At 43.3% G+C, this 16,105-nt stretch overlaps 1 protein-coding gene across 3 annotated transcripts; it reads left to right on the forward strand.

Moving 5' to 3' along the window:
- The first annotated feature begins 1,196 nt into the window (after positions 1-1,196).
- Positions 1,197-15,076, forward strand: stk11ip (serine/threonine kinase 11 interacting protein). Of its 3 annotated transcripts, none has more exons than XM_077568764.1 (25): positions 1,197-1,621; positions 2,106-2,308; positions 2,385-2,459; positions 2,657-2,752; positions 2,830-2,937; positions 3,026-3,097; positions 3,179-3,308; positions 3,390-3,493; positions 3,576-3,665; positions 3,740-3,784; positions 3,872-4,036; positions 4,123-4,192; positions 5,079-5,513; positions 5,598-5,812; positions 5,891-6,001; positions 6,818-7,034; positions 7,898-8,019; positions 8,105-8,345; positions 9,741-9,850; positions 9,919-10,016; positions 10,157-10,347; positions 11,890-11,974; positions 12,592-12,674; positions 14,171-14,400; positions 14,562-15,076. In XM_077568764.1, the coding sequence occupies exons 1-25, from the start codon at positions 1,555-1,557 to the stop codon at positions 14,700-14,702; spliced, it is 3,504 nt and encodes a 1,167-aa protein (XP_077424890.1). In that variant the 5' UTR covers positions 1,197-1,554; the 3' UTR covers positions 14,703-15,076. The 3 variants fall into 3 exon arrangements, with proteins under 3 accessions (XP_077424890.1, XP_077424899.1, XP_077424908.1); XM_077568773.1 differs by having other exon boundaries at positions 3,743-3,784; XM_077568782.1 differs by lacking the exons at positions 11,890-11,974; positions 14,562-15,076 and having other exon boundaries at positions 14,171-14,336.
- Positions 15,077-16,105: the final 1,029 nt, after the last annotated feature.

Consider the following 16,105-nt stretch of genomic DNA (forward strand, 5'->3'; position numbering starts at 1 on the left):
AAGGAGGCGGAGCAAATTCTCACAAAAATAGCTACTATGGTCTTCCAAGTCACAAGGGACTTATATCAAGTCCTGATATAATAATAAAGACCATCTAATATTTTGAACATAGAAATGGTCAGCGGGTACCGTTGGTTCTCTCACACCACAGGAATACCACAACCCAACCCTCCACACATCTAAACTGTATATGTGAACTGGTCTAATTGTAACTGCAATTCAATTTCCTCCAAGAGTGTTGAAATACATGGCCTGAGGTGGGCTGTCACCCCCTGACCCAAGTCCAAAGGTCCCTGACACTTTTTTGCTTCTTTATCCATTTGACCTTGCATGTGATCACTTCTTTCGATATATGACAGGGTAGAAAGACATAAAGTGCAGGAAAAATAATTGAGTGAGATTATGCTGCACTCACGTCGTGTCATAAGTGCAGCCGTATACTATCAAATGACATCCAATACAAAAGCTTTATAAAGACAATACTTTGCTCAGTACTTTAGAAGTTTGTAGTGTAGAATTTAAGGTTTTAAGGAGTTTTAAGGTGTTACCAATATTGATGCTACCCTCAATGGAAGGTAAGTGTATGCTGTGCACTCCAACTGGAAACTGCAAACACAATAAAATATCATTAAAAAATTTTTTTTAATTCATACATTAACGCCACAGTATCAATAAAGACTGTGACGTAACAAAGAACGTGCCATTTCAAACCCGCCTCAAGTGCGCCACGCAGTGCTCAGAGAGTGTACTGAAAAAGTCATCATATGACTATATGTGTTTGACAATACTGTATCTGTTTTGTCTCTTGTACAATTCTGCATCTTAAATACATTGTTTTCAATAATATTACTAGCACTATACAAAGAATGGAATCATGGATGTTACTTCTTTGTAGAATATATATGGTTTCCTTGGTTTAAGGTTCTCGCTATGGAAAATATATTTGTTTGCTTTTTTAATTGAAAGATTATAGATAGAAAAATCATTGGAGGGCGGGGTGGTTCCATGCTTTGTGACTCTATATATGTAAATTCGATTTTTTTTTTAATTACATATATTTAATTTGTGTTTAGTTGTGGATGCCTTTCATGTCATTCAAGTTCACTTTATAATAATTAAAACGATTTATTTCCCCAAGAAAAGGGAAGAATAAAACACAGCTTAAATATCAGTGCGTCACGGCCACCGTAGGCGCTTCCTCGTCACGTGACACAAATGTTGTCAATAACACTATGAAAAACACTACAGTACTGTACTAAAAAATATTGTCTTACGAAAATATTTGTGACAACGCATTAATGTTGCTCGTTTATTCGTCAAGTTGCAATTGCTCGTGTATGTCATGTCACCATGTCACGTCTTAGCTTGTGACCAGGAAATGTTTTAGCTAGCTTAGCCGGCTAGCTAGCTAGCTGGCTAAGGGCAGCGGAGTTCGGAATGTCAGCTGTTCTTCTGACGCTGGTGCCTGTTGACATGGCTGTTTGTTTTTCAAGATTGTAATGTTAGCGTGTCTAAAATCAGGAGCTTGTCATTTTCGACAGCAGCTCATCAAGGATGTCTCGTACTTGTGGTGGTCAGTCCTCGCTTGTCACTAGCCTGGCAACACTCCTCCGAAATAATGGTAAGTCTTGATCCTAAATTACAGGTTCAATTTTAGTTTCCTCGCAGTCTAAATATATTGATACACAGGTACATCAGAATGAATCAGAACATCGTATATAAGTTTAATTATTTTTGTTGTTCAATTAAAAACTCTACAGGTTTAGTAAATATACGACAAATAAATTGGATTTTCTAAAATTTTTGGAGCGCGATTTTAAGCTCCAATCATCAACTATCTATCTATCTATCTATCTATCTATCTATCTATCTATCTATCTATCTATCTATCTATCTATCTATCTATCTATCTATCAAGAACCAAAATAATGACAATCAACGTAAAATAAAGTAATTATGATCAAAACAAATGTAATGAACAAGAGTTATGTTTTAAATAATGATTTTTAAGTGAACCGCTGAAACAAAAACATTTCCCCACAATATTCTGATTGATTAAGATGTGCGTATTGTCAGTTCAGTTGTCCACCCGCCTCCATCTGCAGGCGAGTTAGTGCTTGGAGGTAGCAGCACGCTGACCCTGCCGGCGACGAGCTTGCAGCAGCTCAACCGATTGTTTGAGCAATACTTGCAGTCCAGGAATCAGCAGCATGGCTTCCTGGCCCTGCCGTCCCATCCAGCTGACACTGCATCCTTGCTGCAGCTGCAGTTCCTCTTTGACGTCCTGCAGAAAACAATCTCCTTTAAGGTGATTTGGAAGCGACAACAAATGAATACCTAATGCAATATTTATTATTTGATAACTCTGTGTGTGCTTTATGCAGCTCATCAACCCATCAAGCACAAAACTCCAGTCCGGTGTGAAGATTTTCCCTTTCAAGTCTTTAAAGTGTTTGGAGGTACTTCACAGTTTGGTATCATCACATTATCTGTGTCCATTTTTTGGTTTTTCATTTATTTACCACCACTGATTGCTCATGCGAAACGCTACGCTGAATACAGCTGATCGGTGTTGCCCCTATAGGACAATTCATTTATTTATTTATTTTTTAAGCTGTATAAAACATCTGTCTGTCTTTTGTATTTCTCTTGGCAGCTGAAGAATGTCCCCCCGCACTGTCTGGAGGGTCTCCGAGGAGTTTATTCCCAGTTGGAGGTCTTCATCTGCTCAAAGAGCCTCAGCTCCTCGGAGGTGCTCTCAACATGGCCGCCACTGCATCCGACAGTTTGAGACCCGTGTGACAGAAAGTGTGCAACTTGTTCCTCTAGGAGCTGCTCTCCCTGTGCGGCGGTGACCTCAGCTCTGCACTGCCATGGCTGGAGCTGCACACCCTCAACTTCAGCTACAACTTCATTGTCTGCCTTGACCAGTCTTTAGTGAGACAAATGACTCCATGACATTTTTTAACCATTACCTGACCTTTCTGTCCACTGACACAAGCTCGCACTACTCCTTCCGTCTTAGAGTCTCCTGAATGTCCTGAAGTCTTTGGATTTAAGTCACAACAAGATTCAGGAGTGTGCAGAATTTCTAAAGGTCAGACCGTTTGCCTCCATTTTTATTTTCAACTGCTACCGTTATGCTTCTTTTAAATGTCTCCTCCTTCCTACCTCTCAGCCTTTGAGTGAACTGGAACATTTGAATCTAGGCTACAACTGCCTTCAGAGGGCGCCAACACTTAGCATAAGCGCCCGGGTCAAACTGCTCACGCTCATCCTCAGGAACAATGAACTGGAGACCATAAATGGTACACGATGCAGTGATCAAAACGCAATGATTTGCATTTGCACTTGATATGTTTCTGTTTATCGCATTTGTGCATTAACAGGCGTGGAGCAGTTGGCATCGCTCCAGCACTTGGACCTGGCCTATAATCTTCTGCTGGAGCATTCGCAACTGGCTCCTCTCTCCTTGCTTCACTGCCTTAACACCGTGAGGACGCACGCATGCATCTGTCCATACATGTCATGCTGCAGAGGGTTTATTTCAACATGCCTAATGTCTTATCACAAAGTTGAACCTGGAGGGCAACCCGATGTACTTCCGGAAGACTCATCGCACGTGTGCTGTTCGACATCTTTCGCCAAAGGCTGTCGGGCTCAGAGTGGGTAAAAAAATAAAAATAAAACTGACATAAATGAGAGCATTTAAATGCCACTCACATGTACTGGTTTCTAGCAGGTTAAACTCGATGGTGTTCCTCTCTCCCCTTCCGAGTTAACTGTAAGTTTCCCGCACCCTCAGTGTAGAAATGTTTGTGAAGATCTACAGCAGGAACGTCTGAAAACAAGATCCGACTCTTTTCTCCAGGTTCTGCCGAAAGCTGGACAACTGATTGTCCAGGTCCAGTCGTCTCCTCCGGCAGAGTTGGAACAAAGTCTTGCAGCGGATGTGTCAAGTGGAGCTGGGGAGCTCAGCGATAGTCTCTCAGTGGGGGAGGTGCGAGTCTCACGCACCCGCAAAAAGAAGTCGCGGGTACGATGCTGGTCCAGTGTGATAGAGTTGACAGCTGTGATCTATTGTGGGAATTGATTTGAAATCATTCTGTGTTGCGCACCCAGGTCAAAGTGCGGCGAGCGAGTATCTCTGAGCCCAGCGATACGGACTACCGGGCAGTGTCCTCCGCACAGGGTGGGTTATTTCTACCTGTATGACAGGTGCTTTGTGCTTCTTTTAATGACACTTACCTCCAAGGAGGAAATGTTTCATTCATGTTTGTGCAATAGCTAGTTACTGAGCAGGATTTAGCACACACAAAAATGCAACACCATTTCCACCAGACTTTTGGGAGCTCTGTGCCATGGACCAAATGGAGAGGGGGAAAAAACATGTTTGTATAAATCCAGATAAAGTAAACAATGTATTACAGTCTTGGGCAGGGGAAGCAAAAGCACATCTTGAAAATGGAAACAATGCAAAGTGTAATAATGAAGCATAAGTCAAGCATCATTTACAACTATTGTGATTTTACATGACTCAGACTTGTTTTGCTGCAACCAATCAAAAGAGTCAGATCAGTGACATGCATTGAGGTTTCTTAACTGGTGAGGCACCGACTGACTGCTCTGCAGTCGGAGAAAAAAAAAATGAACGCAAAATGGAAGACCAGCCTATATTTCAATTTTGACCTTATTTGAAATATATATTTCAATTATGATCAATATAGAATTTGTTTTGCCAATGGAGCTAAGGACTGCCACCTGCTGGCAGCGGCGTGTTACTATCTGAGCTCAACTGTGCACTTTTGCTCACTCTGGATGATCAGAATGATTGAAGAGATTGTTGAACTCCAGCATGTGCAAAATGTGTGATTAAAAAATACATACGGTATATTGGTGACTTATATAAAATATTTAGTTTAATGTCAATTTCTTTTTTCCCCCAACTTTTCACATGCAAGGGAAGAGACGGGCAGGCTCTGCTTGCCCATAACCGCGAATCCCTGAGTCAGATGTCTATTTTTAGACTTGTGGCGCCGGTCTGCACTGTAATGAGTGCCAGTGTGCTTCCTCCCTAGATATGGTTCTTCCACACCAAGAGGAGATTGAGCGCATGTCCAGTTTCAGAGAGCAGCTGGGCGAGGACTGGCTGCGGTACCAGCACCACCTCGACGTAGATGCAGCGCCTCCCGCCAAAACTCTTAATGGCTCGGAAACCCTCTCCGATTGCCTCCTCGCCCCCGTCCGTCTCTCCCCGGAGCTTCTTCCTCCGCCGCTCATCTCATCCGAGCCAAGGGTGCCAGAGGTGGAGGCAGAGCTAGAGACAGAGTCCACGTTGCAGTGGCCCAGTCAGAGCCCTCAGCACACTGAGTCCACTTTGGAAGACACTCCGGTGGATGGGCCGGTGGCAGACCAGTTCCGTTCATCCGGGCCCGCTTTGGACTCACACAAGTCAGCGAGGGAGGAGGAGAGCGCCAATTCCAAGCAGGGAGAACACGAGGAAGACCTGGGAGGTAATTATCACAACAACAAAAACAGACAAAACATGTTGTTCATATGTTGTCAAACACCATTTGATGGAGTGTTTTTGAGTGCAGTGGACCAGTGTCTGCCGCTTCTGGTGGGTGTCTTATTGGCGGACAACGAAGAGGAAGATGAAAGGTGTCAAGGTGAGGGGAGAAAGGAGGTGTTTCTGTGTGTCAAACAGAGTCATTTGCTTGAAGTAGACGTGCAGTCTGGCCAGGAGAGATGTCGCCTAGAGCTGGACTGCCTGGCCAGGGTGGAAGCCACACAAGCAGCATGGACCCGCCAGGTCAACTCACTTTTGTAGCACTTGGTGGGCTGCTTTTTTTTTGCATAAATCAACTGAAAAAAAAACCATTTGTTTCAGGAGACTATAGCAATGTTTCCAGCTGTGGAGATCCAGTTTGACTATATCGTGAAGGAAAAGAGGTGGCGATGTTACGTCCTTCTGGATGATGACCCGCAGCAGGCCCTCAAGGTTGTTCACACGCGCACGCAACACCTTTGTCGTATTGCAAACAAAGAACAAAATTCCGGCTCAGACGGATGACATGAACATAAGCGTGTTTGATTTGTGTTATCGGAACCAAGGTTATTTTAGTTAACGAAAACTAATGAAAAAAACTCAAACGAAAATTCAAAAAACAATTGACGGAAAAAAATAAATAAAGCTTAGTAAAAAAAAAACTAACTGAAACTACATTTTATGTTTACAAAACTAAGTAAAACAAATGTCCTTTGTTTTAGTCTTTGGTAATTAATTTAATATATCCACCTTTGGGGATGATTTTAAACGTGATTTTAAGTATATATTTTTTCGATATTAACCGGAATAAAGACGTTTGAAAGTGTGTCACACAGAAATGATGTCATCTAGCTGCAGCCAATAGAAAAGCACCTTCGAATGCAGTCGCTCCGAGGCGACAATTCGTGTTTGACTTTTGGCTCCAATGGCTCGGCTTGCCTGCTTTTTCATTTAACTCAGCCCAAATGCAACACTTTGTAAGAAATTAGCTGTTTTTTTTTTCCCCATGGTGTTTATTAAATATTGCGCATAAGTAATACACATTTAAAAAAAAAAAGAAAAGAAAAAAACAATACTGAAACTAACTAAAATGTAACTAAATTTAAGCATTTTTTAAATAACTAAAAATAAAAACTAACAGAACCACCATGAAAGCTAATTAAAACTAACTAAAAAAATTTTAAAAAAACAGACTCCAAACTAAATAAAAACGAACTATAATGAAAATTCCCAAACAATAATAACCCTGATGGTAACCTTCTTGACCAGGATCTGGTTGACGTGCTGTCACCTGTGGCAGAGGCCAACCGCCGTCGTGAAGCAGGGCTCCTTCCAGGCTGTGTTCATTTGCAGTGCCTCCGTTGCGGGTCAGAGTTCATGGAGGCCGGAGGTCGAGCCAGGAGTACAAGAAGGCCTATGATGTTGCCAGAGGGCGCAGATGAGCAGGACGGCAAGGAGTTGATGGAATGTGATGAGGGTAACAAAGGTGAGCAAAAATGAAGGCGCAAGCTCAATCATGCACGGGCAGTAAATCAGTTCTTCAAAACACCCGACATTTTTTTCAAAACAAAGGGATGGTTCCTCCAGGTGGAAAAACGTACTGGGCACGATATCGTGATATCTTCAGACAGGGATCGCTTTTTCCTTTTCTAAAGACATGATGAGTGAGTCATCCGGGCAATTGATCTTCCCTTCGATCTTCTTTTGTTATGATATTTTTTCCTTTATAAACAGCTGACATCATTTTCTGCAGGAAGCCACCTACGTGCGATTTTACCACAGTTGACGTAAAAGTCCTGCCCTGGCACGCACACTCCACTTTGTTGTTAAGATGTTTTGAAGATTGCACAGCGCCAGCTGGGACTAGTTTGCTTGAAAATTCCCTACCGTGGCTGAAATCAATTGAATGCTTGTTTGCCGATACGTGCCATGCGACTGGCTGACGACCAGTCTAGGGTGTAACCTGCCACACACCTAAAGTCATTTTTTTGATAGGCGTAAATTCACCTGTGAAATAATGATTCTGTTTTTTTAAACATGTCCAAACTGCACATAGAACAGTGGGTACGTGATTATTAATGTTGCAGCAAAAACAATCCTGAGGCCTTTGTATGTGGGTTCTCGCTTCCTCCCGCAGTCAACATCATGTATTAATCGGAGACTTAATTTGTCCAAAATTATGAATATCTATGTGTGAATAGTCCCCCATCTCAAGGAGGGGCGCATCCCAACTCTCAATCAGAGACAGGTGGGCGATAGGTTGGAAGTTGTAGCGCACTTGTGACCTTGTACACTATACAGGAAAAGCAGTAGATGATGGTTTGTTTTGTTTTGTTTTGTTTTTTCCAGGAAACTGTGACAACTGTCCAGAATGCGGAAGTGACCACTTGATCCAGCTAGTTGGCCAGTCATTCCCTTACAGCAGTACGCCAATCCAAAGTCCATCAACTGCAGGCAATGAAGACGTGAAGGTATCGTTTTATCAGTGGAAGATTTTTTCCCCCCCTCCGATATACTTTCAAAAGTCGTCAACTGCAATGTCGCACTCTTTAACAGGTGAACACAAGTCTTAGCAGTAATCCGGAGGAAACGGCCTCGACCGGCATCACAGAGGAGCCCACTTTTTTCACCGCGCAGGGCAACTCCTTGTATATCGGGGAGAGCGGGGCCGACTCGTTCTCCCTGTCCTACAATGCCGACGGCCAAAGCAAGGATGATCTTGCTGGCAGCTACAGCTACGCCGCCATCTGTGCCACGCCGCCTGCCATCCAGCATTCAGGAATTGTCAACGCCACCGGTTTGTGCTTACTTGATTGAACAATTACCGAATTTTCCGGCCACCATTCAAATTCACGTGTTAGTGCAGTGGTTCTTGAACTTGTTGGAGGTACTGAACCCCACCAGTTGCCTAAACGCACACACCGAACCCTTTACTGAAAAGTAAAATACTGGTGAACACGATGAACGAGGAAAGTAGACTTTTCATCAAATCTTTCTTCATCTTGAATTCAAGCGTTGTCTTCTTGTATTCTGCATCTTTATGCAGCTTTAGGAAGTCTTCCTTTAGTTGTGCTGAATGATTGCAAAAACTTGGTATTGCAAATCATCAGTTCGGACGCTGACTCCCATCAGTCAACTCAACTTTATATTTTTTACAGTACTTAAAAACAACCATCTTGTTTTCTTAAAGTGGAAGTCAACCTGAAGCATTTTTGACAATAATATGTCATATGTGACCTCAATAGTCTAAACATGACATTCTAATTAATATGACATTTTTGGAATATGAGTTGTGAAGCAAAATTCTGCCATTTTTATGCATGTCAGGGAGCAGCCATTTTGCCACTTGCTGTCGACTGAAGATGACATCGATGTTGCTCATGACCAATCAGAGGGCACCTGTTTTCTGAAACTGTGCTGTGTTGGTTGTTATGTGAGACCTCAGCAACATTGATGTCATCTTCAATTGACAGCAAGTGGCAAAATGGCCGCCCCCTGAGATGGATAAAAATGGCTGTATTTTGTTGCTTAACTTATATTCCGCTAATGAAATATTAACCAGAATACCATATTTAGACTAGTGGGGCTGCATAGAACATATTATTGTCAAAACATTTTGGGGGGTTGACTTCCCCTTTTAGATGCAATCCAGGGGCAGCAGATAAAATGAAAAGAGCAGAGGCCCCAGAATTGAACCCGGTGGAACACCATACGTTCCGTTATACTTGCAAATTCATATGGCACATACTCATCCGAACACTTTCTTTTCTTTAGCTAGTTAGTAATGCAGAAATCACGACGTACCATCACAACAGTCACAAGTCGACTATTGAGCACACCAAATTTCCTGCAGCACAGATAGGCCAAGCAATGTGGCGTGATCACCTGCAGCCATTGATGCCCAAGTGAAGCATATCATCACAAAACATTTGCTCAACCCCCGAGACTGACTTCATTGAACCCCTGGGGTTCGATTGAATCCAGGTGAAGGACCACTGATCCTCCTCACCAAAATGCAATGGGATATTTCCTGATCCGTGCAACTCCATTTCAAAATAACATGGGAGTTGGTTTGAAAAAAGATCATTAAAACAAAATAGAAAGTGGTGTTTTTTTTGTTGTTTTTTTTTACCTGGTGAAATGTTAGCTTCAACAAACAAATGTTGTCTTTAACTCAAGCGCCTTTCTCCAGGTGACTTTGACGTGCTGAGCGAGGCCTTTGAAGCCGTCGACCATCGGCTGAAACTTTTCTTGGACGTGGATGTCTTCGAAGAGGAAGAGGAGCTCAGTTGTTTCCTAAAGGTGAGCACACCTGTTGTGCTCACACGTATGCTACATTTCCACGGGCTGAATGTCCATTTTGCCGTCAGACATCACTTGTGAGATTTGGGGAGCCGGAAGAGTTTGCGTCTCTGGTGGTGGTGTCCGACAAAAGAATCTACGTCCTTGAAGTGACATTGGGAGCCAGGTGAGTGGCTGAGCAACACTGATGTGCTCTTGAAACCTTGTGTTTGATTTCTTCCATTCTAAGTTGTTGTTTAGCCCCCTTGTGTATTTTTGGAGTTACTGCCACTGCTGAGTCTCACCTTGGTGTGCGTCCCCTCCCAGTAAGGGGCAGCTCTCCGATTGGCTCCAAAAGCGTGACTGCCACCCAATCTTAGAGCTCAGCTACCTGGAGGTGGGGCTTGGCTCTCAGAGCATCCACATGGCATTTGAAGATGGGGAAGAAAGGGGCGTGGCCTACACCCTCCTGGTGCGGGACAGTATACGCTGCAAAGGCTTCTTTGGCCTGTTGACAGGTAAGAAGGAGTTCAGGCCAAACACGAGCGCAAAACACTTCCTGTTTGAACATGTGGAAAACACATAAAAGGATAACTGGGATTGTGTGGGAAAGAAACTCGCTGACCCGTTCCTCCTCCACTTGCTGCTTGTTCTGCTTTTGACTCCACAAAATGTCAACATCAGGGATGTGACTTTTCCGCTAATTCGCGGAATTACGCTTTTTTTTATCTCCCCCCAAAAAAAAAAAAATCCGATTTTTTTTTTTTTTAGTAGTTCATTGTGTATGCACATGACTCCGACAGATAACATCTTCTGCTATAACAAAGACATTTGTGGTATGCTCTAATATGAGTTACTTTTCATTTGGTCATGATACAATTATTTGTTCATGAAATTTGAACTCTTCAACATTATTTATGTGTTAACTTAGTAATCACATTAGTTAGATATGATGATATTCTCAGTGATAGTTTTTAAAAGCAAAGGCAGTCCAATGTTTTTGAATGTGACTGATTTTGAGTTGACTAAAACTGCCATTTTATATGGGATAGTTCAATATACATTGAAAATTGATGCTGTTGTTTTGTCTATTTCTTTGTCATGTGAGTGCATTGAAAGTACTTAAAAACACGGAAAACCCATGAGCTCCGGACCTAGCTGGGTGCCAGCGGCCCCCAGACCCCCGGCTAAATTTTCAGATAATTTCACTTTGGTCAAATCACATCCCTGCAACATTGCCACTGTGGTTATCGAAGCAGCAGGTCTTCTTGCCACACAAACACTAGGCCATACAGTATGTGATCCCGGGCGAAAATCTGTCCCGGCCCAACTCGCGTGCTTGTGAGAACAGCAGCCGGAAGGAAAAGCCTTGATTATGCCCCCCCCTCCCCGGTGGGCTCAGGAATGTGTGATCTGTAATACAACTCGATGATTTACAGCTGATGGAAAGCAATTCGTTTTGATGGGCACGCAAAAACAGAAAGTCTGCACATTTACCACCTTCGGGGGACCTTTCAAGACAACGAACGAGGTGGTTTTGCAGCACCGTGACCCAAATCATTTTTCATGCTCTTTTCCTCCTCCTCCTCCCGCATCGCCTCCCTAAATCCCTCTGTGAAGTGTGTCCATTCAAAGTTGGCTGTGAAGCCGTGCTGTTGAAATCCAGCCTGCCCTTTTTTAGCCGTCAAATTGCACGAGCAGTTTGCTGCTGTCCTCGGATGCCGTGTGACAGCTGCGTTGTGCCGCTGACACTTTCCCAACCACGGTCTTTATGTTGCTGCAATAGTTCACCCCAAAGCAGACGCACACTGTTGCAACAGTAGTCTCAGATTGACTTCTGGCCTTTTTCCCCACAAAGGTTTGGGTGTGACTTTTGACTTACTTAATAGTCGTCCCATCGTCATATGTTAGTCAGGAAGTCTTTTGCTTTAGTTTTGTGGGACGAGCAACGAAGGAATAATGTGTCCGATCAAGTGCATTTCTTCCGGCGGCCTTCACTTTTATTCCATCAGCTACTTTTTGTGCTCCAAATGTGTTTTTTTCGTGTCGTGTCTCTGTAGGAATTGTGCGTGAGATGGCGCACCGGTCCGACAGCAAACTGAGGTCAATCTCAACCACTAGACTCAATCCTCAGCACCATCTCTGGTACTTCAACACACGCCGCCAGAAACCAGAGTTGTGTATCCGGATGCACCTTTTCTCTCTATTACAATCAGATTATTATTATTATTTTTTTTTTTTAGACTTCATCTTGTAGCACCGCGCTGTTAAATTAGCTGCTAAAGCACACTTTAATTGGAACCATGTGTCAGGCAGTGAGACTTGGGTGTGCTGTTGTGCAGGTTGTTGTTATCCACCTTTTATTTGTATGTTTTCCTCCACTCGTTAGCAGAATTTTCCCAAATTATAGAGAACACTAAGTTTGATGTGCTTAGGTGAGCTCCAGGAAGTATAGAAGTAAAAAAGTATTGATTTGATGTTGTATTTTTATTATTACTATTAATCTGTGAATTGGATTAAAAAATTCAAAATATTTTTTTTTTCAATTTGCAGCCCTTTGTTCAAAATCAAGACATTATTCCAAACTGAAATGCACAAATGGTTGTGATTCTGTAGCATGTTAGAAAATGGGCCAAAAAGTAGCAAGATCTGCTAAATGACATTCGACTTGTATCGACATTGCCGGTTCTTCTACTCAAGAAGGCGGCAATACTGTGTGTTCGTTTGTGTTCTGTTCATGTTGTGTTCTTTTCCTCTGCCAGGCCTCTTGTGTGTGAAGACATCCAAACCGATGTGGAGGACGGCCAGCTGCAGTTTTGCTACATTCTGGCCTTTTTGCTGCAAGGTTAGCCACCTGATTAGCTTCATCCGCCGTTGCCACCGCATTATACGATGCCACTACGCGGCCATTTGACGTCTCTGCTGGGTGGCTTTGAGAAGCCACAGGTGAAGGAAGTGAATTGATTTGTGCCGCAGATGCGGGACAACCGCCCTGTCTGAAATCTTCCTCAGGCAATTTTCTGATTGCGCGAACAGCTGCGTGTATCGGCGGAATTTGTTGCTCTGCCGTTTGAGCGTGTCCCGATTTGCCTTGCTAGGTTGTTGCTAAACTTTGCATGCACTCAATGCCAAAATGCGTCTTTGCTCGCCGCACAGCTGTAGACATGAAATGGAGAAGAAAAAAATGTAATGGTGACCACAATATCGCTAGAACTTTTGCACAAAATACTAATTTGATTGCCACAGAGTAGGTGTGGCTCGATACAGAACAGTTTGGTAAGCTAATCGAGAACACCTTCTCTAGAAACAATAAATCAAGTCAATGCTTGGGCTAAGCTAACGGACGGGGATTGTATGATAGAATTTTGTTTTCGACTGGGAGATGAGCTACAAAGGCAATCTGAAAATCCTGGCATTGCATGCTAGCTATTGATGTTAACAGAATAAAAATGAATGAATGCTGAAATCATGTAATAATAATAATGCATGGGATTGAGAGCGGGCATCGAACAGCCGACCTTCTGGTTGCTGAACGATCGTCTCGGCACCCTGAGCCACGCCCCCCGCAACATCATATAGTGCAGTTTTTTAAGTAAAGGTTCTTAAAAACCTCAACTGACCATTTTGTGTGAATGTTATATCTCAAATGTGGCCACAATTAAAAGCATTGGTGGGCTTTTGACCTTTCACCTGTGCGACCAATGACTTAAACGATGAAATGCTACAAGGTCATATTAACAGGGATGTGATTTTTCCGCTAATTCGCGGAATTCCGCTTTTTTTATCTCCCCCCCCAAAAAAAAAAAATCCGATTTTTTTATTTTATTTTATTTTTTTTATTATTATTTTTTTATAGTAGTTCATGGTGTATGCACATGACTCCGACAGATAACATCTTCTGCTATAACAAAGACATTTGTGGTATGCTCTAATATGAGTTACTTTTCATTTGGTCATGATACAATTATTTGTTCATGAAATTTGAACTCTTCAACATTATTTATGTGTTAACTTAGTAATCACATTAGTTAGATATGATGATATTCTCAGTGACAGTTTTTAAAAGCAAAGGCAGTCCAATGTTTTTCAATGTGACTGATTTTGAGTTGACTAAAACTGCCATTTTATATGGGATAGTTCAATATACATTGAAAATTGATGCTGTTGTTTTGTCTATTTCTTTGTCATGTGAGTGCATTGAAAGTACTTCAAAACACGGAAAACCCATGAGCGAGTGCCAGCGGCCCCCAGACCCCCGGCTAAATTTTCAGATAATTTCACTTTGGTCAAATCACATCCCTGTATTAACTCAAATGTTGTGTCTTGTCTGTGTCATTCCAGAAAACACGTGGGCGCCATTGACCGTGCTGGCGACCCGAGAGACTCTGTACCTGTTGAGCGAGGATCACCAGTGGGGGAAGAGCACAAAGCAGCCGACGACGGTCAACGGCCCCCCGGAGCCGAGCAGCGGGAGCTTCTCTGTTGTGGAGACGCTGCCCATCAGCTGTGTGAGCTCGCTCCACCTGTGGCCCAACGGGCAGCGCCAGATGGATGTCAAGCTCTATGACGAGGTGAGCCACACTCCAAATTCTGACTTTGTCGGCCGAAATCTCCACATTCTGACTTTGTCGGCTGAAATCTCCAAATTCTGACTTTGTCGGCCGAAATCTCCACATTCTGACTTTGTCGGCTGAAATTCTCTTGCTTGACTTCTCTTCATTTCCCCTTCAAGACTCAGAAAGAGGAGAAGACCTGGCACGTGCGCTCTGAGAGTTCCGAGCTCCTCCAGGCTCTGCTGGCGTGGATCCGAACACAGTGGGAGGCCATGTTTGGCGTCAGGCTGCACACAACTGTGCATGGCAAAGAAATATAACAAATAATGGTCAATGTCTTTTTTTTTTGTTTTCTCTGTACATGCACCTTCAATGTGGCAGGTAAGCCAAAGTCCATTTCCAAGTCATGGTTGAGTTGCTGGTTCGAAGAAGCAGCCCTTCTATCCTGAAAGGCGATTTCTCTTCTCTTATTCTTTTTTTTTTTGTTAAGTCAAGAATTTGTGAGCAGTTGCATGATCTCAAGCACATGTGAAGCTGTCATCACGCATATTTAGGAATCCTCACTCTAGTGAGTCTCAACATCCTGCAGCTGTCAGCGCTCAAGTCATAATTTATATCTTTACTACTGACTTTTATTTTTTTCTATGAGAGCAAAAATGTTTGCAAAGTGTGTGTATAAATGAGTTCAACCAAATGCACTTAATTGCTTTTATTCATGACCACAATAAACCCCTGCTTTTGGCGGGAGATGGGAACCAAGCTCTGGGGAAAATGCCCGTATTTGACGCCCTCCAAAAATTGCTCATAATTGCCTATATTAGTAGTTTAAACCTCTGGACGGCTCCTTGGTGAGGATGTTCTGAGCATGTCCCAACGGGAGGAGGCCACGGATATGACCCAGGACACGCTGGACAGACAACCTCTCCCGGTTGGCCTGGGAAAACCTCGCTGCTGGGTAATGGCAAGGCTGGCCTTGGACCCTGGATAAGCGGAAGAAGAGGGACGGATGGATGCCAGCAGCTCTTTTTGTGTCTCACTAGAATTGATCTGACCAACTGCTGAATCTCAACATTCACAATGAAAATGAATAATCTGTACCAAGATGGCGTCTTTCTGAAGGATGTGTGATTGGTGGAAAGCAAGGAAGCGAGAGATGAGAACAAATGTCTTCTTTTTTTGTTGTTGCTTCCATCCCATGTAGAAGAAACCGCGACAAGCTGTGTCAATTATTGATATCAATCTTTGCCGAGGACTCGTGGAGGATCGTGATTGCACATCCATATCTATAATATAGTTTTCGACCACAAGCAAAGTTCCGTATCCTGTCAGAGTCGTGTGACCTCCGCACTAACCAACTCCACCGTGTCAATATTTCTTGCCACAGTTCGCCGCACGTGTTGTGCACATGATTGTGGAAGACGCGGATGACCCTCCGCTGAGCTCATGTCATCCAAACCAGCAAATGGGCTTTGACAATTAATTGTTGCTTGTGTTGCTGAACTCACTTGTTAAGAAACAGTCGCTCATCTGTGGGAGAGCTTGGGGTGAAAGGTCAGAGTCAGGTGCGCCGCAGTGAAAAGCTGTGGAAATGAACGTGAATCCAATTGCTGTGGAACTTCTGGACTGTTCCTTGTTTGTGCGTCTATTGGCAGAGGCGGGGGGGAAGGGATTTGGAGCCCTGAACCCGCCATCCCTCCCCCCAATGCCTCGCTCAACCTCATCC

This window comes from Vanacampus margaritifer, chromosome 1, assembly GCF_051991255.1.
Source record: "Vanacampus margaritifer isolate UIUO_Vmar chromosome 1, RoL_Vmar_1.0, whole genome shotgun sequence".
NCBI classification, from domain to species: Eukaryota; Metazoa; Chordata; class Actinopteri; order Syngnathiformes; family Syngnathidae; genus Vanacampus; species Vanacampus margaritifer.